The 27,715-nt window shown below is 45.1% G+C and overlaps 1 protein-coding gene across 5 annotated transcripts in view; it reads right to left on the reverse strand.

The window, feature by feature from the left end:
* Positions 1 to 14: 14 nt before the first annotated feature.
* The window catches only part of LOC309328060 (acid-sensing ion channel 2), a 376,555-nt gene continuing 348,854 nt past the window's right edge, over positions 15 to 27,715 (reverse strand). For 2 of the 5 annotated variants that reach the window (XM_081837936.1, XM_081837937.1), the window contains 8 exons: positions 20,931 to 21,081; positions 19,399 to 19,455; positions 18,537 to 18,690; positions 15,796 to 15,887; positions 13,527 to 13,571; positions 11,241 to 11,320; positions 8,410 to 8,478; positions 5,486 to 6,560 (listed from right to left, as the gene is read on the reverse strand). In XM_081837936.1, the coding sequence (XP_081694062.1) occupies positions 6,459 to 6,560; positions 8,410 to 8,478; positions 11,241 to 11,320; positions 13,527 to 13,571; positions 15,796 to 15,887; positions 18,537 to 18,690; positions 19,399 to 19,455; positions 20,931 to 21,081 (750 nt within the window). In that variant the 3' untranslated portion in view covers positions 5,486 to 6,458. Of the gene's footprint in view, positions 117 to 4,019; positions 4,279 to 5,485; positions 6,561 to 6,673; positions 6,738 to 8,409; positions 8,479 to 11,240; positions 11,321 to 13,526; positions 13,572 to 15,795; positions 15,888 to 18,536; positions 18,691 to 19,398; positions 19,456 to 20,930; positions 21,082 to 27,715 lie in introns of those variants that run through there. The other 3 variants (XR_014150696.1, XR_014150697.1, XM_081837938.1) reach the window with 3 other exon arrangements.

Raw genomic sequence — 27,715 nt, forward strand, 5'->3', positions numbered from 1 at the left:
CGGCTGGCTTGTAACTTACCTAGAGAGTTACTTTGTCTTCTCTGAAAATGAAATGTCTCCCTGAGACAGAGAAAAATGTCCTTGTAACGTCGAATGATTTGGCACAGAGATGGGTCCTGTTGTTGAAAAGGGGCAGGAGATTAATCCAGCCCTGATGGGTACTTCGTTTGCTTTATGATGTCCCATACATCAGTGTCACAAAGGAGCGAGCCGATTAGCTGGACCTCACAGCTTTCTTGAAGCCTAAAGCCTCTTGAAAGACGCAGCAAGAGGCTGGTGGAGGGAGCGGGGAGGCAAGTGGGAGGCTTAGATCATGCATGGCCATTAGAAATACACCGGGCACAGAAACAGAGAGCCAGAAATACACTGGGCACAGAAACACCACGAAATAAGCAGATTCACACCATACATCCAAAGCACATCTCCTGCACATTTAAAGCATGTGACTTCTGCCAAAGAATCAGGGGAACTCTAGTTTGATAATTCTTAAGAGCTGTAGCTCTATGAAGGGAAAAGTACAATACCCCGGATAATTTTTTGGGGGGATGCTTTAAATGTATGGTATGGCTCTGCCCAAGAAAGTGAGGGTGACTGACTGCCTCAGGCAGCATAATTTGAGTGAGCCGGGCTGCAGACAGATTGACAGGAACCTAGGGAGGCAGTCCACAAACCTCTAGATTGTATCACAAGTCCATCATCAGGGAGAGGGTCCTATCATTGGGTGGTGATGTTTGTTGTTTTGGTCTCAGGTACCAAAATGTTTTGGACTAGAAAATATGACAGGGCAAGCTGTATCCCATGAAAAGTTGCTGATGCCAGGAGACAGGGAGGTTTGAAATAATGCCTTGCTGTGCACTAACTCATCAATAGATCCATGGCTGAACTTCACATCTTCTTTCGCAGCCCTTCTTCCCTGGTATACTCCCTCAGAAAGATACTGACAAGCTGAAACATGTGCAGAGGAGGGTGACCATTTCCATTCTGAAGTTCACCTCTTCGCAGTTCCACACCAGTTTGCAAATTATTTGTTGTTAAAACCCTCATGAAAATTCATCAGCGCATCAGTGTGAATTTCTCCTAAGGTTGCATATGTTTACATGCAATTCTTCTGAGTTCCACACATTTTTGCAAAACCAATTTGCCCTAATGCAATGCATTTTTGTACATTATTTCGCAAATGTATACACACCTTATCCAAGCATATGCAAATTCGCACACATTATCCAGCAGGAGAAGCACATTGCAAATTGTGGGTGAAGCAAGGATTTCAAAGGGTGGCTGTGTTTCAGTTCACATATTGTTTTGGAATGTGCAAATTATTACTATTATTATTCATATAATTTCTAGGCTGCCCTTCATTCAGGGATCGCGAGGCAGTTTACAATATAAAAGCACAAAAATCACAAAGTGATTGCAAAACACACTGGGAGTGTGGGGAATAACACTTGCTTTGACACAATGTCTTCTAACCTCCCCACAAACAAATCCAAATGAATGCTCATTAAATAGCCCACATTGTCTAATCTCTCTGCAGGCAAATCAGGCTGAATGCTCAGTAAACTGGAAGTGTTTGCAGTTTGCTCTGGAAGTGCATGAAATATCATGGTTGCAGATCTGTTAATTAGGAATTGAATACCATGATGAAAGTACGTGGTCTTGGCCAAGTATACAGTATTGTCCTAGCATAAGGCTCAGCCATGGTCTGGGAGTACCTCCGTAAACTTCTTGTAATTCACTATCACAAGTAGCTGTAACAGGGGTGAGGGACTTACGATCCTCCTGATACTGGAATCCAAGTCTTAACAGCTCATGGCCAACAATCAGGGATTTTGGGAGCTGAAGTGCAATAACAAGTTAGCCACTCCTGATTTAGATGGAACATCACCCTATGAAGACTAAGTCAAACCTATCTCAAAATCTATGACACATATTCGGCACTGCAATGCAATTAGAGCAGATGCAAACTAAATTTATTGGGTGTGCCAAAAGATAAAGTAATTAATCTCCAAAAGTTCTGCATCTAATAAATCCCTAATTAATTCCTAATATAGAGAAAATGACTTCATTATAATCTTCCCTTTGACCAGGGGTGAGGAACCTTTCTGGCCAGGCAGATCTGCCCCCACTTTTGACAGGTGAGCTGGGCAACCCACCTGCCAAAAGCCCTTTATACAGCACCAACCGCCAGCGGATTGTCGGGCACACGGGAACTGCAGTCCAAGAGGCTCTGTAAAGCAGTAAAATGCTGAGCATAGAACTGGCGAAGATGCTTTCTGTGGGGATCAGCTGCACAACTGACTTGGTTGGGCATCAACCGATTGGTGAGGATTTCAGCCTTGCTTTTGGAATGGATGGCTATGAGAGAAAGCTCCCCATGAGGAACTTGGTCTTGTAGCCGATCACCCACCTGATGCCACATGTCAGGTGGGTACGGTTTGGGGAGGCACCCTTTCCTTAGGCCCTCAAGTTGTACTTTTTTATCAAGTGAGATCAGCAGCTCCCATGCAATTTTGGAATAGGATTAAAGGTGAATGCTGATAGAATGCCTGTTAGTTATAAATGGGGGGGGGGGGGAGAGATACAGTGGCTAATGAGTATCTGGGATATAGCGTGTATGATCAATTTAACTCATTTTGTCTCGGTCAGGGAGGGAAGGTTGATGACATATTCAATGATGAAAGAAGCACTTTTCTTACATATTGGAACTCAAATGTACAAGATCATATGTATGTTAGGAGCAATTAAATAAATTTAGGATTTCTTTTTGTTATATATTCATTGTTTTAGACAGGGTGAAATGATAACAATAAAAAATTGGACGTATAAATATGAATGTCAACAGTAAAGGCAGAGCACGATAAATGCAATAAATACAATATAAACTAAGGCAGGCACCAGAACACAGGTATATGGGGAACACATCTGCCAAAGGAAGTAAGTCCTGATGCTTTTATTCTGTGAACTGCCTCAAGACCTGCGGGTATAGGGCAGTATATAAATTTAATAATAATAATAATAATAATTCCAAGTGCAGTTGCATAGCCACAAGGGAAAAGCACTTACATGTGCAGAGGTTCTTTATTATATATTGCTATGTTGCATCTGGGTTTGTTTTTTAAAAGGAGCAAGAAATGGCAATTCATCAAACACTCTTTGGCAAAATCCTACATGCCTTCAACAGAGATAAGCAGATGAAGTCCTCTTGGTGGCACCACAGTGTCAATGTTCCACTTTGAATCCACTTGTAAGAGGCCTTTTACAGAAATGACACACCTACCTTCTGGAGCAGCCTCCCCCATGAGAAAGACGTATTACCTTTTCGCCATGTGCTGGAAACATGTTTTGTTCATACAGGCATGTGCTGACCACAGACCTTACTTGCACACAACACAGCCCATCAGCTGGGATTGCATACGTATTCCTGCTTTGCTTTGTGTCTTTATACAGATCTATTGTTTTGATTGTGCTTCATAGTTTTGTGTCACACACAGCTTCAAAACATTAAGTAGTATTTACATAGTTTCAAATAAATAAATGGAGGTGACAGGAGGCATTCTTGGTGAAAGGGTGTTTCAGCTTTGCTGAAGCTGCAGGACACTCTTTAAGGCATGTTGTGTGTAGTTCTTGGGCATGTTTTGCTGAGGTTTAGGGCTTAAGACCTGGAAGCTAATTATAGGTTGAAAAAAGACCTACTAGATACAGAAATGCTATCCGCTTAGGCTGCACATCCTATTCCCTTATATAGGGGAGAAAGCCTCATTGAACTCAGTGGGGCTTTTGAGTAGACAGGGATAAAATTGCACTGTTCATTTTCTTACTAGCTCTTTTGCAATTGTTAAATTACCTGCATTAGAGAAGCCTGCTCTTTCCACAGCTGGTTAGTCACAATGCACAAACCAAATTCATATATACCTAATTCACGAACCCCTTCTCTTCCACTTTTCCTCTATTCTTCTGGGCATTCTATGAGGAATATGTGTCATCTTTACTAGGAAATTAACTGTAGACAATCTACCCACCTGAGCTGCTTCCTGCTGCAATCCTTCCCCCACACTCCTTAAAAGCTGTTCAGGCCAGAGGTCTCTTTGGAAATAGATCAAATAGCCTTTTATTCCTGGAACTGCTCCCTGATACATTGTGCATCTTCCAATGAGTATTTATGATGTGCCAGCACACCTTGTCCCACAATGGCACATTATCTGTAGACTTTCTAGCTTAAGCAACATGAGAGGCAAGCAGTTTTCATTTTGTCCAGACATTCCCTTCTAAACAACTGACCTAAAAGGAAAAGGGGGGGAAAGGGGTTTCCTGCATTATTGTGTTGCTTTCTTACTGAAATTCAAACATCTAATGGAAGCCAGAAAAGGAGCTTTAGTGTGTGTGTGTGTGTGTGTGTGTGTGTGTGTGTGTGTGTGGGTTTTTTTTTTTTTTGAACTATTGTTTGGGTTGAAATTGGGTGCTGTCTTTCTGTAGCAAATCCTATCATGTTCTGTTTTTTGTTCAAAGAAATCAGATTGGAATGCTCACCAAATACTTCAGATGCAGGAGCTCATGGGACCACAAAGTTAATCAAAGCATCACACATGAGAAGGGATGTTGTGACACTGGATGCCATCAAACTTCAGTAAGGAAAATGACACTGATCAACACATTAAGAAATCACACAGCCAACATGATGCCATTCCTAAACAATGGTTGCTGTGTGGTTTCACTGGTTGCGTTTGTACATAACACTAAGCCATGATTTGTTTCAGTCATGGAAGAAATCACGTCATTTCAAGAAACCACCTGATGCCACAGACAAGCAAACAAGCCAAAGCTTGTTGCTATGAACTGTGGTTTATTTTCCAGATGATATTGCCTAGTGCCCCTGTATTTTGGCAAGTATCTGCAATGCAGTGGCTAAACAAACCACGGTTATGCAGAGTTAATGGGTCAGGACAAAAAGTCAAGCTACTGTTGAAACAAGCCATGGGTTGCAAGCTAACAGCAAACCATGGCAGTTTGTTGCCAGAAAACAAACCATGGTGAGTTTGCTGGACTGGGTCTGGACATTCCAACAAACCACAACATAGCTAAACGAAACTAAGCAACGTAGCTACGACCTGAAATAGCTCAGTTGGCAGGTAGAGCACGAGACACTTAATCTCAGGTTCATGCCCAACGTTGGGCAAAAGATTCCTGCAATTGCAGGAGACCAGATGACTCTTGTGGTCCCTTCCAACTCTACAGTTCTATGAAACAGGAACAAAGCAGGCCACTGTGTCCGAGTGCAGGGCTGCTCACTTGGTCAGCAATGGATTAAACCCAATTAAAATGTTAAGAGCCTGCTGACTAATAGTCTGAACAGAGGACCATGCTTCTCTTTTTGGTGTTAAGAAAAACAAAGAATGTCTGCAAAGAGCACCCCTCCCCCTTTCTGCAGGTTCCCAGCTCTGGTCAAGCATCCGCGACGGTGCAAATAAACAGATGCAGCACAAACTGGCCCCTTCCACAAGACCACCTTTAATAGAATGAGGAAGCAGGGTAGGTCAGAATGTCGATTGAACACAGCCTCCCCCACGCCCACCCTCAGCCCTGAGACACACATGTTGTATTACACACCAATCTGAACAAGACGGAAGCTGTGGCTTACGAGGGCCAACGGGGCTGGTGTGTTTGTGGGTGCCTATGTGTAGGGGGGGCGGTCTGCAGCAGTAAGATGAGGGGAGCCATTTTGTAGCTGAGCCTGCTCACCTTGGTGGCCGGTGACTGGGTCCAGATAAAGGATCTCAAACAGGGCTCTGAGACCCTTTTCACAGATTGAGATGAAGACAAAAGGAACAGTGGCTTTTTGAAGGTTGGTCAGGCCTCTGATTGTTCCTAACTCAGCCTGTGGTGTCATGTAATTGTGAACTCTTGGGCGGGGGTACAGGACGGGACGGGACAGACGGGGAGGGGTAGGGGACTTCTGTGCCGTGGCCTCCTCTTTTGTCGTGGAAAAAAAAGTAACAGCTGTTAAGACACGGCTTGTAAAGAAAGAAGAAAGTGGGGGAGATATTGCCATCAAAAAGACTGGCATGCAGGCTTCTTTTGTACAGTCATTGGCAGTTTATGAAATGACGGTTCCTTGGTTGTCGGATTTGTACAGTTCAAAAAATAAAACCACAAAAAACCGAGGCGCGGCGTCTGCTGCCGAAGACAACCCTGCCCTGCCCCTTTGCACACCCTCCTCCTCCTCCTCCCCTCCCTACGTGGACAGAGGGACGCGACTTGAGTCCAAAGCGCCTCTCACTGGATTTTGGCAAGAAGAGAAAGAGAAGAGTTGGATGCATAGCAAATTCCTCCGTGGTCGTCCACACCCCAACCCACCCTGTGCGGCGAACCTGAGCAAGATTCCCTGGCTTCTGGGGGTGGGGGGCAGAGGGGGGGATAAGAGTTTCTGCCATCTGGATATCCATGGTGCCGAGGGGCTGCTGTCAGCACGCAATCTCGTCCAGCGTGCCCAGGGTCGTCTGCAGGGGGACCGTCACAGTGTGGCTGATGGGATCGGAGTGGTTTGGCAAGGGCTCGCATGTGCTCTGGGGAAGGAGAGAAAGAGAAAGAGAAAGAGAGAGAGAAAGAAAGGAAACGTGGTGTGCAGCGTAGGGGCTAAAGAGACAGTAAGCATAGAAGGGCCTTGTTCAAATCTCACCTCAGTCATGAACTCACTAGGTGGCCTTAGGCAACCAATTCTTCCTTCAGTCTCAGCTCTCCATCTGCAATACGGGGATAACACATTGGCCTACCTTCCAGGGACATTGTAAGGACTGCTGAGACAATGCATGGGGAGTGCTTGGACCAGACTGAGAAGTGATATACAAATGCTAGGTTTTACTTTAATATCTGCCCTAGGGGCTGGGAGGATCCAATTCCTCATACTATTAAGGCGCCTAGAACTGAAACAGATTAGGAAAAGAAACTTGGAGTGGAGGGAGCTTATGTAAGATTAGCTTCCACTTTTGATGAAACAGCTGCACTTGTGATTTTCAAACACTGAATCCTGAGATTCCAAAGCAGCACTGTGGCTTTCAGCAAGGCAGTCTAAACCCCCAAAAACAAATCTCGCGGAAATGGTCATGGCAACCATGTGTGTGTGTGTCGTGTGTGTGTGTTGTATATGTATATATGTGTTTGTTTGCGTCTGCAACAAATATCATACTATTAGTGTCAAAATGTACATTAATATTGGACATGAGCCATAAACATGCTTAAAGCCTGTTCATTCCACTAGAAGCGAGTTAAGCACTTATTTCAATTTATCCATTGAAATAAACAGAACCTCAAAGTAATCAGCTTGTGAGTATTGACGTTTGCACCTTGAAACTATCATGCTTTGAAATTTGAAACAATCGGTTTTGAAATGTGCATTTTGTGTGGGCGTGTGTGTGGTGTCAAATTTGGAAAAGCAAATGTCTTTGGGGGTTTAAACAGCTGCAATCTGAAAATACGCAAGTAAGTCTTACTGAACTCAGAAATATCTCACACTGGGTAAACATGTTCAGTATTCTGCTTTAAACCTGACAGCTCAAACTGAATTATTGGTAAAATTTTAAATCTGAGGGAGCAGAGAATCTGTAAAAATACAGAACACAATCCATCCAAATTTAAGTGTTGTGCAATACAAGCCAAAGAATGTTTATTCCAGGGTTAAGTTCCACTTTGTTCAGTGGGTCTTATTGTCAGCTAATATGTACAGAATTGCAAATTTAAAGACCCATTGATTTCAGTGGGATGGATTTAAGAACATGGTTCACACTCCATAGAAATATGTGCTTAACTCTGGCTGGATCATGTCTGTGATTTATTTATTTACAATATTGGGACCTGCCTTGAGGTAGAAGGTGATATAAAATCCATACACACAAACACACAGACACATGTATTTAGCTATCATCTGCGTTTCAAAAAATGTCAACCAACCAAGATTATTTTGAATTGTGGGAAGGGGCTAAAATAACAACAATCTAAATAAATCATGCACACAGGGCTCTGATGCAAACAGTCCCATCCTCCAGTGTATTCCATAAAAGGTCTAATCTATCTTTTACTTCTGTGGCTAACAACTATTTTGCTCTTGACACAGAATGATGGATGTGTCTTTTTGCTAGTTTAGTTTAAGCTCACAAGGACCTGAAATACTCCAAAGTTTTTGCTCTTCTTTACTTTTCTTGAAAGCCGACAAACTTTCAAAACCCCTTCAGGACCAATGAGCCCGTGTCAGGTAAACTCCAGCCTAAAATGCCTCACATTGCAGAAATGAATCACAGCTTCAATTCTTACCCACCCACGGAAAGTGAGCATTGCAGCGTAATGAAGCAGTCTGGTTTGCGAGGGCTTCTTGTATGCCCTACACCTGCTTTAGGCCCAGGGAATCTCATGCTTACTTACCACATTCTCATCGTGGCTTCCTTCCTCCTCTTCCTGGCCAAGAAGATCTAACAACTTCTCCTTGATCAGCTAAAAGAAATGGGAGAAAGGGGGAGGCTCTGAGTCCCAACAGAACCTTGGCACAGCCCATCCATCTGCAGATGCAGGGAAACTGGTCCTGTTTGCTTTATAGGAGACTAATGACTTATTCTGCTTCTGCTAGTCCATGCAGATAGTTCATATCATATTGCGGCTATGGAACTGAGGCTGAAAAAGTAGTTGCTCACCTATGGCCACCCAATAAACTTATCAAGGAGGTAAGAGTCAAAAATATATACTTCCAGTCTATACAGTGGTACCTCGGGTTAAGTACTTAATTTGTTCTGGAGGTCCATTCTTAACCTGAAACTGTTCTTAACCTGAAGCACCACTTTAGCTGATGGGGCCTCCTGCTGCTGCTGCACCGCTGGAGCACGATTTCTGTTCTCATCCTGAAGCAAAGTTCTTAACCTGAGGTACTATTTCTGGGTTAGCGGAGTCTGTAACCTGAAGCGTATGTAACCTGAAGCGTATGTAACCCAAGATACCACTGTATCTCCTTTTACTTTATTTTTTTTTAGATGGTTCTCTTTCTTCCCGCCCCCTCTCCTGGTGCTGAAATTTTGCTGATTCGCTACAGCTTCTAAGACCCCAGCATGTGTGCTGGAATGAGCAAGCTTGCCCCCTTTTCTTTGCCTTCTAAGGAGTACATGTGCCAGGTCAGAAGACCAATGATAAATGCCCGGTGGCATTTTTACAAGGGGCCACTATGGATGGGAGATGGAATAACTTTTGCTGAATCAAGCTATGGGTGCCCAAGGAGGGAAGGAGGTCAGAGGCCACATTAACCCCATTGTTCAATGCTGTCAGCACTGTAAAACTTGAAGCACCTATGAGAGGAGCAGCTCTGGCAGCAGAAGCAAATTTTCAAAAGTGAGGCATGGAGTGAAACCGCAGGAATCTGATCTACACTTTAGAAATTGTAGACACGGGAGAGGAAGGAAGAGAGATGAGAAGGTGCAAGGTCATCACGGTAAGGAGAAGGTTGGTTTTCCCTTCCAACCTTGTTGCCACACAGACCTTTTAATTAAAAAGTGGATGCCATCCTTTTGCTTAATTTTATGTAGAATCCAGATTGCCAGCCCATTTCATTCCAGCTTCTCCCATATTGTCCTTGTGTCTTTTTCTAGACCTCATTTGGGGAACTGTATTTTTTTGGTTTTAAAAAACCAATTGCAGTGCCAACCTTCTCAGGAGGGACTGGCAAAATGTCATTGAGGCTTCTCAGGGTGTCTGTCCCTTTAATTCCCCCTTTTATATGTTAAAGATGCTTCTGCCCCTTTAATTAGCGGCTTTCTGTTTACTCACACGGTTGACATTCACCACTTCAATAGCCAATTCTTGTTCCTTTTTTGCGGGGAGAGGGGCAGAAGGGCAATAATGACAGGTTTCTTCTTAACAGCCAGAGCAATTTCACTTTTATTTCTCCCCTTGTTTTATAATTGCATAATAATAATAATAATAATAATAATAATAATAATATAAAATAGCTGCAAATAAGAAAGTAGAAAGGAGATCCCCTCACTTGAAAGGGGACAGAAACCAGCTAATCAAAAGTTGATTCAGGAATTCAGTCATATGAGTGAACAGGAGAAGTTTAATTAAAGGGGCAGAAGCAGAGAGGAAAAAGCCATTTTAAAAGAAAGGGGCAAGGAGGGAGCTACTAACAAAAGAGACTGTTGCAGGATTTTTATAAGGAATACAGGGCTGTTTTAACTGTTTCAATTACGCTTCCAGCTGAAAGGTCCCTACTGTGAAAGCAACCCTTTCCTCAGTTGCTAAAAGCTCTGAGTAAATGCCTTTCTCATTTTCCCATCAACATCAGGACTAGACACTTGCCCCATTTTTATTTTTATTTTTTTACAGAAGACAGGTTATCAGACAGCAGTGGCAGGAACCACGCTGTGTGCAGAAGGACCATAATCCATGTTCTGTGGCATGACAATGGCTGCCCAGACCTGACTGCCTGGGGAACTGGGAAGCAAGTGTTGCAGGAGTTGAAAGGTGGCGTGCATGGTGGTTGCAGAGCTCATATTTGGCCTGTTTTACTTTAGGTTTTGACACTCGCTCGACCCGAAAGGAATCCCAAAACGTAACCACGCAGTTTTACACAAATAGATGGAAAACCTTCAAAGTCTGTGAGGGTCCCTGGGGGAAGAGAAGGCAAAGGATGACTGCTGCTGGTGTGCATGTGTGAGAGAAGATTCCATGAAGCATGCCTGCTTCTGCCTTCAGCATCTGTGAAAGCTGCTCCATTAGGGAAACTGGGACACTACCCCACCAGTCCCAGTCTGCCCAAAAAATCACTGAACTGTGCAATTGGAAGGGACTCCAAGGATCCACCCAGTCCAGCCCCCTGCAAGGCAGGAATCCCAGCTATAGAATCCCTGTCAGATGGCCATCCAGACGCTATTAAAAAACCTCTAATGAAGGCTGGGGAATTCAGGGAATGGATTTTGTAGAGAAAGCTGGGTGGGAATCGAAGGCCAGGAAAGGTAGAGAGAATGAAATGGGGCACTTCACACCACAACATTTTGTTGCTGGCCCCAGTCATTTATTATGTTTACATGCTGTTCTCTCTTTTTTTAGCCAGAAAAAACCTCGAGGCAGCTTCAAAAGAAAAAGAAAATATAAGGGAGCCAAAGGAAGCTTAAGTATCTGGGCACTTGATGGGGTCAGAGAGGAGGGACTGGATGGTACCTGGATGCTAGGATTACATAAGTCACCACAACAGAGGGAGGGCCACAACTTACCTCATAGATGTAGTCAAATATTTCCAGAATGGTGAGGATACTAGCACCAATAAAAAGGCCCATCTGACCTCCAATATCACCTGGAGAAGAAAAAGGAAAGGAAACCAAAGCAGACGTTTATCCACACACTATTTATGGAGGTGTAGAGAATAACACAGTTTGGACCTATTGTGGATCTGTGCTCACCAGCTTTTGGGGCAAAACATGCTACCCTCCTTCAAGCAGTCCAGTTCAGGAGCAACTGGCTTCCCTGGTTTCCAGCAAAAGCTTTGCAGAATGTGGATTGGCTGGGCTTTGCCACTATTACAAAACCAGGCTGTGCAGGCACCAAAGAAGGTTCAAAGCAGTTCCCCCACAAAATCCTGGGAACTGTAGTTTCCCCCTCACAGAGCTATGATTCCCAGGATCCTTTTTTTTTTAAAAAAAAATGCATTTAATGTAATTCCTTTTTGGAGGAAGGCAGTTGTGTGCATTGAAAATGCTTTAAAGGTCTTGTGTGGCGTTGTCTCAGTGAGCTACTGGGAACTGAGTGCATTTGGGCCTCAGAGTCCTCTTTAGGCACCAAACAGAAGGGCATTTGCAATATCAGCTCCTGTGGTTAGCAGGCAGTAGCCTCTGAATTGGTCAACACTAGCATCACTCCTGACATCTTGGGCTCCTGGCTGTTTGTGATCAGCAGAGCAATACAATTTGCCTATTATAGTTCAAAGACCCTTCCTCTCTCTCCCTTTCTTTTACAGTGAAGTAAACTTATTTCAAGAAAACTGGCAATTAAATGCTCCCCATTGCCAGCACTGTGGAAACATAAACTGATGATGGGACAATTAGGAGAGGTTATTCAAGGAGGAATTAGTAGGCCATTGATGGCTAACCTCCATTCACACTCATCGGGAAGTAATAAAATGTGTTCCACCTGCACACAGGAAGTATCTAATTAAAAGCACAGCAGCACTTTAAAGTCTCAGTAGCACTTCATCTGTCAACACTAAAAGGGGAAATTCTACAATTGTGCTTTATTATAACACACACACACACCCCAAATCCCACCACTAAAACTCTGGTCTTGGGGGTGTGGGAAATCTGAGGACCACACAGAAAACACCAGAATGCAGCAGAATGTCAGGGGCATCTGTATCCTCCATGAAAAGTGAGTGAGTAAAGAATGTCCACTCTGTGTGTGTTTGGTGGGTGGGTGGGAAGTCCGGGCGCAGAAGCTATGTTTGTGGTTGAGGTGCTCAGTTTTGATAGTAGTGGCTAGCATAGTGAGGTGGTGGCGTTTACCTGATCCCCCAGCAGATGAGTCACTGCTGCTACTGAGAGTTGGCAGGGAGGTCAGCAAAGGGCAAGTGCACTGGTGCAATCAGGTCAGCACTGCCACTGCACTGTCCACCACTGACCCTAAGCCAGCAGGCTGCACCTGTCCTCTCGGATAAAATTACAGATTTGGCAAGGGTGATGCGGACTGTCCCTTCTGCAAGCTAAAGCACCCCTACCCGTCAGCTCAGTTCTGATGGCTGAGCTGCTTGGAGAAAAGTTATCAACTTCTCCCAAAACCTACCCTCTGCCTGGAGAAGCATATTGTTTCCTTTCATACTGTCAGTAAACATGTTAAGCATCCGTGAGATGTCTTCTTCCTCTCACAGCTTTCTGATGCTAATTTAAATGCAACTTAAAATGGCATTGGCCATTTCAGCTGTAGCACCAGACTGCTGATTGATAAGTACCTCTTACTGAATTCAACAGAGTTTATTTCCAGGAAATCATATACGTACAGGTTTATAGCTTTAATTCTGATGCTTTCTGCTATCTGCCCATCCTCTCTGATTCCTTGGTTCTTGGGAACTTTTAGCCTATACCTCAGAGTATTTGCAATCTCCCACAGTTGTTGCTATTGTTATTAATGATCATTGATTACAATAATTATATTTCTTATATCCCATCCTTCTTCATAGAGATACTAGGGTGGAAAACAATGTTTATAAAATACAGCATAAAAAAATTAAAGCCACAATTTACAGTAGCAACAGAATATGACAATCTATATGACAGCTGATCCTTGAATGAATATAAGGTGAGAGGCCATTGGAGCAGAACTGGGAAGGTAGTGCCATAGACCTGGTACCATTACCAAGAAGGCCCTGCTGTGTACTGTTATATGCCATCTATGAAGATGATACAAGGATCAAATTCCTTTTGAATTTCTACCTTCAGTTATTGTGCTCTTGAAAATCTGGAATCTCTCTTCTATTGGCATTTTTTAAAAATGCAATTGTTATATTTGCTTACTTCTGCTACTCTGATTTAGGTTCTTGTTCAACGTCCATGAAGCATCTAGGGATGAATATGTTATTGAACAGATTATCCTTTCCCTGCCAGTAAAAATCATAGTTGTTCTCTATATAAACTGGTAAGAATCTCTCTGCTTATTGTACAGAAAGAAAGAAAAGGCTTACATCTCCATGACAACAGGGTATATGCTTAAACGCTGCTTACAAAGGCCTTGGGACAAACAGACAGACATTAAACTCTCCTTTCTTTCATCTAAATAACAAACGGGCTGGATTCTGACTTTGACAAGTCAGGCGAGCCAATAATTCTTCATTGTGATGGATAGAAAGGCAAACTCCTGTCGACAGGGTAGGGGCGGGAGCAGGAGACAAACTGAGGCCACTGGTCTACAACAGAATGGAAATTAACAACCAGGCATACGTGTAGGAAATAAACTCTAATTTAAATTGTCCTAACCTGCTTTCAGATATACATTCTTTCACCTTTTTAAATATTTCTAATTGTTGTTGTTGTTTAGTCGTTTAGTCTTGTCCGACTCTTTGTGACCCCATGGACCAGAGCACGCCAGGCACTCCTGTCTTCCACTGCCTCCCGCAGTTTGGTCAAACTCATGCTGGTAGCTTCGAGAACACTATCCAACCATCTCGTCCTCTGTCGTCCCCTTCTCCTTGTGCCCTCCATCTTTTCCAACATCAGAGTCTTTTCCAGGGAGTCTTCTCTTTTCATGAGGTGGCCAAAGTATTGGAGTCTCAGCTTCAGGATCTGTCCTTCCAGTGAGCACTCAGGGCTGATTTCCTTAAGAATGGAGACGTTTGATCTTCTTGCAGTCCATGGGACTCTCAAGAGTCTCCTCCAGCACCACAATTCAAAAGCATCAATTCTTCAGCGATCAGCCTTCTTTATGGTTCATCTCTCACTTCCATACATCACTACTGGGAAAACCATGGCCTTAACTATATGGACCTTTGTTGGCAAGGTGATGTCTCTGCTTTTTAAGATGCTGCCTAGGTTTGTCATTGCTTTTCTCCCAAGAAGCTGGCGTCTTTTAATTTTGTGACTGATGTCACCATCTGCAGTGATCATGGAGCCCAAGAAAGTAAAATCTCTCACTGCCTCCATTTCTTCCCCTTCTATGTGCCAGGAGGTGATGGGACCAGTGGCCATGATCTTTGTTTTTTTGACATTGAGCTTCAAACCATATTTTGTGCTCTCCTCTTTCATATTTCTAATTACTGGCGGTAATTCTACACACTAAAGATTTGTTGGCAGAGTGTGAGGAGAATGACACATAGGATTGGGTAGAAGCCTCACTATGCTGGAAAAACAGCAGCTAAGCCACTGTCATGACAGCTACACCTCTGGTGGAACATGCCAGGTAGGCTGGCAGTAAACAACATTGCTGGAGCTGTTCTACTGGCAAAGATATGCAAGCAGAGTGACTGAAACAGGGCTTAGGTGACACAGTGCAACACAGGAAGCTGTCTTATACAGAATCAGACCATTTGTCCACACTGACCAGGGATTGAACTTGGGCCCTTGTGCGCCAAAAGGAGACGCCCATATATGTTGGCCCCTATATCCCTTTTGATCCATGAGCAGGCCACATCAACAGCCCAACTTTACACCAGTCCACGGACATGGCACAAAGCATTACCCTCCTGCTGACTTCGATGAGAGGATGGAAAGATGGAAACCTCCACATTGAAGGCCACCACAGCAGAGCATACAGGATATAGGATGACTCAATGCCAAAGCACACAGCACTCCACCAGTAGCAGAATATAGATGCCAAACAGGGAGGCGATAACCCAGGTGGCGACGGGAAGCAGCACGGGACTGCATCTCTCTGGCTGAAGGGTCTTGCATGTGTAATAAGCTCTTGGGGGGAGTGGGGGAGAGAATCTGCCGATGGGAAACAGGGAGGAAACAGTGCTTTGCACACAAAGGGAGCGATTTGCACAACACTGATTGGCCTTGCAACCCATGCTCTCAGCTGCTTCTTGCTGAGGTTGGCAACTTTCTTGTTCCAAGCATGCTGTGGACATGCTTGCAATTGGTATTCAGAGGAAGAGAGCCTTTGACCCTGGAGGTAGGATATAGCCATTGTGACTAGTTGCTGGGTGATCTCCCCGCCACCCCGTTAACCTCATTTCCCCTCTGCCTCAAATTGCCTACCACCTCTGGAAGGGAGTTGGGCCGAAACCCCCAAATTCCATTCATTTTACACACACACACACACACACACACACACACGATTCTTACTTACCAAGTAAAGCTGCCACTTCATATGCTTTCTTCTGCTCAATGGTCTCATAGTTGAGGGCTTCAAAGAATATATCGAGCACAAGAATATTCTCCCTGAGGAGAAAACAAAACAAAACAACACGGGCAGCCGAGAGACAGAATCAAAAGGAAGGAGCCGCATCCATGAAAACAAATAAGCTTTCTGCTGCCATGGCACGTTTTTGAGTGAGCGGCGACGAGAGAAAACTCATATTCCAAATGGGTAGCCTGAGGGATGTGTTATGCCTGAGCAGGGGGTCAGGCCATCCCAAGGGAAAGAGATATTATGTAATCGGTAGGGAGTCTGTCAACGCGCCTTGCGGCTTCTAGACAACCGCAGCGTACTGCTTTTACTTACACCTCCTCCATCCTCAAGGCTCTTCCCCACCGCCCACCAAAAAATAAATAACAATATACGGTTGATTAAAAACATAAGCTGCTTGTAAGCTGCTACGCTGCCAGCTCCTTCGGGACTTGAAAACCAAGGCACCAAATATTCCAGAGACATTAACATACATAAGAGTCCCACCAGATCTTGACCAGAGGTCCCTCTATAATTCTTTTTTTCCACAGCAGCCAACCAGGCACTTCTAGAAGTCTTCTAAGCAGAGCTTGAAGGCAATAACACCCCTCAGCTGCTTCCTTCCTTCCTTCCTTCCTTCCTTCCTTCCTTCCTTCCTTCCTTCCTTCCACCCACCCACCCACCCACCCACCCCCAAACTGGAATTCAGTGTTGCAGCATCTCTGAACCAGAAGGATCCATATGGCCGTTGTGACTTTTAGCTCCTGACAGACCTCTCCTCCTCCACAGATTGATCCAATATGGTTTGTGGGTTGTAGTTCTTTGGGTCTTTTTATTACATATTTTTTGTGTTTTCATCTTGTATTTTCATGCTTGTGAACTGCCCTGAGATCTATGGATGAAGGGTAGTATACAAATTTAATAAATAATAAAATAAAGTCTCCAGGTAGCTCATAGCAGCGAGTCCCAAAAGAAAGATGTGTGTTTTGTGAAGGGGTACCTTAAACAAACAAAACAAAACAAAACAAAACAGCCCTGTCCTGACAATTTATTAGGAGAAATGTTTCTCTCTAAATTTTCTCCCCACTTTGCATAATTTTGTAAGCCCCTGTCAAGCACCCCACTGCCCAAATGTATTCCTGGGTTCCCCCCTCCCTGCTACTACACTGACCCCTCCAGCTCACCCCCCCCCCAATTTCCAAGTCTTCTCATAAGGAAAGTGTTCCAATCCTATGAATATCTTGGTTTCTGTTTTCTGCCCCTTGTCTAACTAGTTTCAGTCAGGAGACACCAGTTGCTCGCAGCTGGTACGCACTATACATTTAACACCTCTCCCTGCCCTCCCAGAATCCTGGAAATTGTACTTTACCCCTCACAGAGCTACAATTCCCAGCACCCTGAACAGACTACAGTTCCCAAGATTCTTCGTGGTAAGGATGTGCTTTAAGTGTATGGCATGTACACAGCCATAGGGCAGATTTCTCTTTCGGCCACCTAAGGTTGGCAGTATTCTCCCTTCCACTTTCCAGCTGCTCATTTGCCCCGTGTTAAACTAACGGGGCAACATGCACGTAGGTGTGTGTAACTCTAGAACTCCCAGATGTCAGTGCCATCGGCGCTCAGTCCCTATGGTGAGCTTGCAATACCAGCATCCAGTCGGCTGGCTGAGCAGACCATGCCTGAAGAAGCCCAGAGCTCAGAGCTAGCTCCTCAGCCTCAGTAACTTGCCCCGAGTGTAGTGACTGCGCTTAGCTTCTGTGCCGCTTGCCTCGTCGCTGCCTTGAATATTGAGGCATCTGCCTGCCTTTTGACAATGCAACTGCTTCACCAGAAGCTTTCCTATTAGGAATTATAGGTACCGAGGTTCCAAAGGACCAGAAAAGACTGTTCATGTACATGGCAACGGCCGCACGAATACTACTAGCCCCAAGATGGAAGGAAGAGACAACCCCGACCAGAGAAGAATGGCAAACCAAGTTGATGGACTATGCCGAAATGGCAAAACTCAACTGGGAAGCTCAGAAATCAAGAAGACAAGAACTTTAAAAAGGAATGGGAAATATTTATAATTTATATACGAGATCATTGTAAGCAGGTTAAAACATTGGCAGGATTTTAACCACACTTGTAATGTAACAGAATGTATGGATAATTTAGAAAAACAAAAAATTGGAGAAGTATTGATATGGGGTTGAAAATATTACCAACAAGACCCATGGAAGGGAGGAGGGGAAGTTAGGAGATTCAGAGTAATCTTGATATTTGGATTTTGAATTGGTTTTTGTTGTATGTTTATATTTTTAAAAATCAAATAAAAATTTATTTACAAAAAAGGACAATGCGACTGCTTCCAGCCCCTTCTGTAGCTACATTGGATCTTGACTACTGCCAGCCTTTGACTAGGCACCCTGCCTGGGCCACTGGAGTGGATGGGCAGCCAGCTTCCTGACTTCCCAAACACAACAGCCTAGAGACTGACCTAGTTGAGGCCTGGCAATCAATCACATGTAATGGACTTCCATGTGGAGGAGACCCATTAAAATTACTGAACGCAAGGCGGTCGTGTCCATTAACTTTAATGGGTTCTACTCTGAGCAGGGCTAACACTGGCTACAACCTTCTGTGTTGGGACACCACAAGCAAGAGCCTCTCACTGGGCTGCTTAGCATCATTCTAGCCCTGACCGGAATGGGCCTACTTACGAGATGTATTTCTCTGACTTGTTGAACTTTTTCTCAAGGTACTTGGCCGAGGTCTTGCTGGGGATCTTCACCATGGAGAGTTCCTTGTTGTAGCGCGTCAAATTGCACGGCGTTTGGCACACACAGTAACTGCTGTCCTTTTCACCAAGAACCACTGCAAGGCAAAGTGGGGACCAGATAGATGGGTTATCTGTGGAACTACCAGCTCAGAGATGCAAGCGTAAGGGGAGTTTTTGCTTTGCTCGCCATCATGAAGGGTCCATTCTTGGCTGGCGTGGGGAAACCTTTTGGACCCAATGGGCCAAATCGCTGTCTGTTCCCCTTCTCACAGGCCAACTCTTGACATGTGGGCAGGACAACTCATCTGTCAGAGTCCCTTCAGCAAGTGGCTGCTGGGCACTTGGGAACTGTAGCACAAGGGGCCTTTTGACAGCCCTGTGCTTGGCATGCTTCTTCACCAGCCAGATTCATCTCCTCTCCTGCTTCAGCTTCTGCCTCTAATTCTTGACTTTCCTCTGCCACAGACTCTCCCAAGCTCACTAAGCCCTGCCACCTCTTCAGCTTCCTCCGCCTCCTCTATCCGTTCTTCCTCTGACCACTCATCCGTCGTCCCACCACCAATCCCCAGGCTCTGAGCCTTCTTCCCGGGGGGGGGGGTTCCCCAGCTGGTTCCTCCCACCCTTTGCGTCCAACAAGTCCGTGACAAGTTGTGCTTTTTATCCCGCTGTTACTAGAACACAGGCACTGAAAACACATTCCTAGCTTGAAATGAGATCCTTGGAGGCGGGGGGGGGGGGGGGAGAGAATAATAATAATTCTGAGAAACTGACAGTGAGAGAATCCTTTGTCCTTCAGAACTTACCTAGCGCAGGCTCTGCACACTCTTTATATTGCTCTGGCGTGCAGAACGGAGCATCTCCTGCACACAAAGAAAATAAAAAGCACACAGGGACATTTTTATGCAAACTTTGCAACAGTGAGTTTCTTTCTGACTAGTTTAGGAAACAGGTTCTTGCTTTGTTCTCAACCTGTGGGTCCCCAGATATTGTTGGACTACAATTCCCATCATCCCTGAGCTCTGGCATTGCTAGCTCTGGCATTGCTAGCTAGGGGTGATGGGAGTTGTAGTTCAACAACATTTGGGGACCCACAGGTTGAGAAAGGCTGCTTTACAGGGACTGGAATAAGGATTACTAAGGATTACTAAGAGGAGTCTTAGTAGATAGAAACACGACACTGAACATCTATAATAAGTTATGCACGGAAGGTGGTAGAACAGCACAACTGTAGGCCCCGCTCATCAATTACCTATGGCAGTGATGGAAAGTGTGGTGGCGACCACAAGTGGCTTCTTTCACATATACATTCATCCCAGAAATGGAACATCTTCTTCAAAAGGCTGGTTTAAACCAGGACATGGTCCAAAATGACACCAAAGCATTAAAAAAGGGCTAGTTCAAAAGCAAATCTGAGCAACTTCTGCTGAAAGAGCTCATCTTCATAAAAGGATAATGTAAACTGAGGTTTGTAATAGAGGACAGGTGTCAGGACTCGAGTCCACATGCTGTCCAAAATCTGGAGCCTTAGAGATGCCAAGGCAGAGATTCAGCTTGTAGGTAAAGGCAAAGGACCCCTGGATGGTTAAGTCCAGTCAAAGGCAACTATGGGGTTGTGGCGTTTGTCCACAGACATTTTTCCAGGTCATGTGGCCAGCATGACTAAACTGCTGCTGGCCCCCAGAGGACTGTGGCGAGTGCCAGAGCGCACGGAAACACCATTTACCTTCCCACCACAGTGGTAGCTATTTATCTACTTGCGCTGGTGTGCTTTCGAACTGCTAGGTTGGCAGGAGCTGGGACAGAACAATGGGAGCTCACCCCGTCATGGGGATTCAAACCGCCGACCTTCCGATCAGCAAGCCCAAGACCATCAAAGTGAGAACAAAAAACTTACTCAGCCAGGCCATCAAAGAGGCCTCTTGAGCATCCATAGGCTATGGATGAGCATGCAGTAAAGGAGATGGTGGCATGTGATTGTGTCAGGCCCCACCTACTTTTGGATCAGGCCGCGCCCACTCCCAAAATGCAGCCCCTGAGAGATTTCTACCCAGGTGATCTGGGCATCAGGTTGCACAAGGTTCTTCACCCCTGAACTAACCCAATAATATCTCAATGACTGGCAGCAGATCTGCAGGGGTTCATACAGGGATCTTCCTCAGCCTTACCTGGCAATGACAGGGACTGAACCTGGGACCTGTTTGTGTGCTCTCCCCCTGACCTATGGCCCTCCTCTTTGCTTCACACCCAGGACTTGGTCCCTTGACAAGAGCCAGCCCTGACACCAGGGGAGAAGCACATGCTGAGGCTGTTTCAAGCTCACCCCTGAATACCTTACCTGGCATGTGGACCATTCTGCAGTTGCAATTTTCCACCACGTAGCGGGTCTCACAATCTATCCTGCACGCAGTGATGCTGTAGATGGGAAAGAAGTCCAGGCCAAAGTCTGAGGAGCGGCACTCACCCCATGGAGGTGGAAGGTACGTCAGCTGCAAGAGAAAGATGGGGGACTCAAGTCAGAATATAGAAGGCTGTCTTTATTTATTTCTCTTTTTTTAACTATAAGAGATAGAGGAGTGTTTTGAAATTGCGTTTTTCTAGTAGACCAATACAGCTCCCTTTGATTTTTGTGTGTCCCAGAGAATGATGAATCGAGCCATTCAGGAGCAGATGTTTCTGTCACCTGAAGGTAGGATTTTGCTTTTTGAAAGTTACACTCCACCCAACCTGTGCAGGCCTTTGGCTATATAGAATCAGTGCTCTTTTTTTCTTAAAAAATGTTTAGGGGTACTCTCATTTTCCTTCTCATATTGAAATACTGCCCCTCAATGAGGCCAAGTTTAGATTCACAAAACGTTTAGGGGTATGCGTCCCCCTGCGCCCCCCCCCAGAAAAAGGCACTGTATAGAATAAATTGAATTGAACATTGAACCTTCCATGATGACATCATCTTCATCCAACCTTTAGGCAGTCCTCCCCACTTTTATTTATTTTTTACCTCCTAAAATTAATCTTCAGTTTTGCAAACATAAAACCTCTATGTTTCTCTACCTAGACCCCTACCTAACAAGGAACATGTTAGGTGTATTGCCTAAGGTAGGAGACTGATCTAAGTAACTTCTGGGATTTATACTTTCCAAATTGGTGGATCAGCCACTGTGCATATCTCTGTCCCAGTAACCTACAACCTGGCACTAGGTTAAACTTGCATGATACCTACTAGACCCTAAACCATGTAGTCTTACACATGTCTACTCAAAGGTAAGTCCCACTTTCAGTAAGCTTACTCCCAGGAAACCTGTGACTATTATTATTATTATTATTATTATTATTATTATTATTATTATTATTATTTCCTTCTAAAGCACTGCTTTAAGGTGATTTACACTTAAGATAATTATCAACAATTAAAAACCCATAAACAACACTAAACACCTAACAAGTGGACACTCGTGGTCAAGATCCATTTTTCCAGCTGGGAAAGCCTATCAGAACAAAAATGTCTTCGACTGCTTCCAGAAAGTGCAGGTTGTAGATGCCTGTCATATCTAGACAGGGTTGCTATTCCACAGGCAGCCTTGATAAAAGCCTTGCTCTGAGTCACTGGGGAGTGTGGGGGCTTCTGAGATCTATGGAACTTGCAGGAGAAACTCTCCCACAGACCAGAGTGTTCTACTGGGTGTATAAGGGATAAGGTGTTACCTAAAGTAACCTGTTCTGAGTTCTATATAACACCCACAAGCAGGGTGATATATGGCAACCAGTCTGGGGTAGTGGTTAGAGTGTTGGACTAGGACCTGGGAGACCTGGGCTCAAATCCCCATTCAGCCATGAAGCTTGCTGGGTGAACTTGGGCCAGTCACTGCCCCTCAGCCTAGCCTACCCCCCAGGGTTGTTGCTGGGATTAAATAAAGAGGAGACAACCATGTACGCCACCTTGAACTCCTTTGAGAAAAAGGTGGGATATAAATGCAATAAACAAACAAATAAATGAAATAATTTGCCCCCCCCCCAAGCATCCTAACCTAACCACCACCTTCTGCACTGGCTCTAGCCTCCAGACCAACTCAAAGGGTAGCTCCACAGTGTGTTATTTGTGACTTCAATGTTAAGTTGGCTTTTAAAAATCTCTCTCTCTCTCCCCACTCCACCTTGCAATGCTTAAACGGTGAGCCTGATGAAAGAGAATTTGCTCACTTTTTTTTTTTTTTTGCAAAGTATTGGTTTAACCCATATTAATGGTGTTGCCTGATGGTAGGATTTGAAAAGGACATAAATTATATAATGTAATCCTCATAAGCTACTATATCAACGTGGATCCCGGATTTCAAACGAAGTGTTGCTTTTTAAAACACACACTCTCACATACAAAACTCAGAGGTAGTGCTGAAGTGAGCATTTACACAAACTTAGATTCAGACTGGGCCCACTGCATTTTGCTGCCTGAAGTGGAACAGGAAATGGCACCCCCCCCCAAAAAAAGGTCAGGGTGCATACTAAAGATCAGGCAAATTATTTTGGTATTCGATGCAAGAAAAGATCCAGCCCTGGGATTTTTTTGATAAATGGTAGTGGTGCTGGTGGTGATGATGATGATGACAACAACAACATCCCATATGTGCCTCTCTCCACAGAAGTAAAAATATGAACAAAAAATGTGGCAAAGGCCACATCCACACCATACATTAAAAGAACACGTGGACTACTTTTAACAGTCATGGCTTCCCCCAACGATCCTGGGAATCTTAGATGGTTAAGGGTGCTGACCTCACAGACCTACTGTGCCCAGTACCCTTGTCAAATTATGCTTCCCAAGATTCTCCATGACTGTTATATTGGTGGAAGAGCACTCTCAATGCATGGTGTGGATGTGAACTCAAAATCTGCTACCTGAGGCAACTGCCTCACTCTGCCTAACAGTTGGGTCGGCATCCTCTCAGCTCCATAAATATGAGAGTTACTTCACCCCCAATTTCTTAAGGGCAAGAACAGCATCCCTGGGCCAAAGTGGTTGCAATGAGACACCCCAACACCCCCACACTTCTGGTTGGCTCAAGGCTCAAAGCTTGAATTGTTAATGGGGAATCTCTTCAAGATAGAAGAATCAAGATTTTCTTTACGACAATGACAAAACACCACCGGAGGGCCTCCACACCTCATTTGCGTTTTTCCACCAAGCTAATAGTGTGGCATCTGCCGTCGTTTAGTCATCTGGAGTGGGGAGCGACACCCATATGTTGCAGACGGCATGATAAAGGAGAATAAATAATTGCCATCTCTCCTGACCTCAGCGTCTGCACCAGCCCTGCTTCCACACAAATCTTCTAAGTTGTTTAAATTGTGCTCACAACATAGGTGATGGGATCGGAAATGATGGAATGATCACATATTCAGTTTCTGTGTTTCTCGCTTAGCCAGCCTTGGCTTTGAGCCACGTCGCTTCCGAGCCGGCCCAACGTCTGTGGGGAAGGCGCAGATTGAATGCTTAATTACACCCTCCTCGATGCGCCTTGATTGACAGAGGTGGGAAGAACAAGGAGTTTGCTTTGCTCTTGCAGTGAATGCACTGATGCACATGGTCTGCACTTAAAGTGTGTATCCTTGGTGCCCCTGAGGTCAGTTACTCCCCGAGCTGGAGTAACAACCTGTCAATGAAGCAAAGGTAAAAGGCCCAGCCAATCCAAATGTTTCATACTGGCTGCCAATCAGAGAGGTTGGTACTGCAAACCCCTGCTTCCTTCTACTCTGTCCTCTACCTGGGCAAGCAAGAGGTCTTAAGAAGAACATTCCAGCCAGTCAATGACGATCTAGGAGGATGCAAATTAAGGGTGGTGAGACATGGGCTGCGGAAAGTCCTGAGATTTGGAGGGCAATTTAGCCCCCAGGCATGAGGTTCCCTCACCCTGTTACAGTGGGCCAAACTACCTGTCTCCCCAACTGGCAGTGGATCTTCAAGGTCTCAGGCAATGAGAGGTCCTTCCTATCACCAACCTACCTGCCACTTGGTAGGTAGCCTTCTGCATGAAACAAAGCCCCTACTACTGCTGAGCTACAATTCTATGTTGGTGGCCAAGCCTCACTGCCTTGGTCCAGCATTTTGGCCGGCCCTACCATTAGGCAGAGTTAGGTGGCCACATCAGACAACAAACACAGTGGGGTAGGGAGTAGCAACAAGACAATGGAGGATAGAGTGTATATATCACATGGCCTGTCCTGGGTTCACCTGCTGCATCCAGGTGACATGAAAGACTCTGCTTCAACCCCAATATTGAAGGACGATTCAACTGGTCAGCTTCAGTGCACAGAAGGGGAGGGCTGCCATCTTGTCCTCTGCAAACTGTGTTGGCAAAATATCTTATCCTTGCTACTAATGGCACTGTGGGTTGGATCACGTCAAGGGCTGTAGCTGGAAAGCATCTGCGTTGCATGCAGAAGGTCTCGAATTCAATCCAAGGCATCTCCACTCAGTGCTGGGAAAGGTCCCTTGCCTGAAACCTGGAGAGGTGCTGCCAGTCTGTGTAGGCAATACTGAGCTAGAGGGTCAGTGGCCACACATAAGGCAGCTTCTTGTTCTTATTGACCTGATTTGGAAACCTGCTACGGTGGCATTGTGCAAGTGGGAAAGTGTAAGTAATCCTCTCTGCAGAGATAAGCCATTGAGAGGAAGGGGAGCGTCACATCTCAGTTCCCGCAGCTTCCAAGGCAGGCAACTTTTCCTCTGCTGATGGCTATCTACTCAGCTGCTTCCACGGGGAGGGAATCACACTGCCAAGCCCCCAAATAATTACATTGCTTTTGCCATTGTGCTCCGATCAATGGGCCTCGCCATCTCCCTTGTCGTGTCTCAAGCAATCGCATTATCACCCGAGCGTGTCTCCATTAGCAGCATCTTAAACAAGCTTCGCGGAAAGAGAGATGAGGACAGAGAGACACTTCGTTTCCCTCAAAGCCGCTAGCTGGGGCTGAAGTGCTCTGTTCAGGTGGCATTTCAGGTGGTGAGGGGTGTGAGAGAGACCAAACCCCTATTGTGCTGGCTGGGGCTCACGGGAGATGTGGTCCAAAACATCTGGGGGGCACCCGGTTGGCAAAGGCTGCCCAAGGCCCTTTCATTCTCCCTTCTGAAGAATTACACATTCCCATGGCTGGGATGGACGACTGCTCAGTGAGGTCCTTAAAATAATAAGCAGTAATAACAAGCAAAATGGGACCTGCAACAAAATGCTGCAGTGCAGAGTGTTGCTGTTCAGGATTGTTAGCCACTTTGTTGCAGTCACCCTTCCCCATGCTCTGTTCTCCACAAGTAGCCAGACAGCGGGCCTTCTAGGGCCACTGAGCACACTCAGTCCTCGTGGGACAGTTGTTGAGGTTCATCACACTGTGAATCAATTTTTTAATATATATTTTTTTGTGCTTCTGCAAACCTTGAGGCTGTCCGAAGTCTGCTATTATATGTGGGCAGAGTCATTTTGGTTACACAAGCAGTGGCACTCACAGCCTGAACATCAGCTGCAGCGGGAAAGACAAGAAACTGCCTTATACCGAGTCATTATTCCATCTACCTTAGTGCTGCCAACAGCGGGAGCGCAGAACCTTTGCTCCTCCAGATGTTGCTGAACTACAACTCCCATCAGCTCCAGCATGCATGGCTGATGGCCAGGGATGATGGGGATTGTCGTTCAACAACCTCTAAAGGGCCAAAGGTTCTCCACGTCTAGTTCATGTTGACTGGCATCAGTTCTGCAGGACTTCCAGCAGGGGTCTCTCCCAGCCACTCCTGGAGTTGCCAGAGAATGAGAACCTGAGACCTTCCGCATGCAATACCACTAAGCTATGAATAATAAAATTATAATTATACAATTATAATTACTTAGCATTTATATGGCCTATCTTAACACATTCAAAGTGCTTTGAATATGATAAAAAGTAGGTGATAACCAGTTTGTGGGCCATTGACCAGCCTTGCCGCTTTCTCCGTGGGATCTGGCATCAGACCAGAATGTGACACCCACTGCCCAAAAGGCATGTCCAACACCTATCAATTCCCCATCACACCAAGTGTCAACCTACTAAATCCAGGACTCACACACACTGTGGAGACACGGCCTGCAAAGCAAACTAACTTCAGGTGACTTAAGAGAGAGACTCTGAAGGCACTGCAGCAACTCTATATATCTGTCACTTATTTGGCTTCCCTGGGGGTGAGTTGAGGCAATGAATGAGTGATTTATTTATTTTTGAATACCGACAGGCAAACAGCAGCCCCATATTCTGCCCACAATGGCCCAAGTCCCTGCCTCCCTGGCTACCCAGATCTTTCTCAAGATTATCATCCAATCCTATTCCAAAGTCTCAGAGCGGTTTAACATTTTGAAGCAAATTTCAGGAGAGAATAGTACAGGATTTCTAGTGCATTTACATCCTACTTTTTAATTACTGCGTTGTTTTAACAGGACTGTTTTGGTGTGCATTTCCATTATGGAGGCTTATATTATAATGCTTCTGCAATTGGGTTTTTATTCTTGCACACCGCTTAGAAGCCTAACTACGTATTAAGCGGCATATAAATAAATAAATAAATAAATAAATAAATAAATAAAGCAGCAACAACAACCCACAGATAAATAAGGCAAAATTTCCCTGTAGAAATAATCCAGTATTAAAGTCCCACCTCTTCCCAAGTACAACCCCATACTATCTTCTGAGCCCACATTAACATGGACCTTCTCTCACAGTCCTGGTGTCATATCTCTCTCATAACACCCCACCCATTTCTGTCCCTCCAGAGTTGAGGCCCGCCCTCTCTCCTTATCAAGTTATCTTAACTGCATGCTGTCCACAAACCTGTGTAATGTGCCTCGATTCTTTTTCCCCTTTTTATAAGGATGTTTAGCTTTGGGAGAGGGCTACTGGGTTAGGTCTCAGTCCCTGAGTTAGGCTGGGACAGGACCACACAAAAAGGTCCACTGTAGGCTCAGGTGCACAGCATGATCACACCAGCGGGTAGCGCTTTGGTCTAAACCACTGAGCCTCTTGAGGTCAGCAGTTCGAATCCACATGACAGGGTGAGCTCCTGTTGCTTTGTCCCAGCTCCTGCCAACCTAGCAGTTTGAAAGCATACCAGCG

Source organism: Podarcis erhardii, assembly GCF_964252035.2.
Source record: "Podarcis erhardii genome assembly, chromosome: 13".
Taxonomy (NCBI): Eukaryota; Metazoa; Chordata; class Lepidosauria; order Squamata; family Lacertidae; genus Podarcis; species Podarcis erhardii.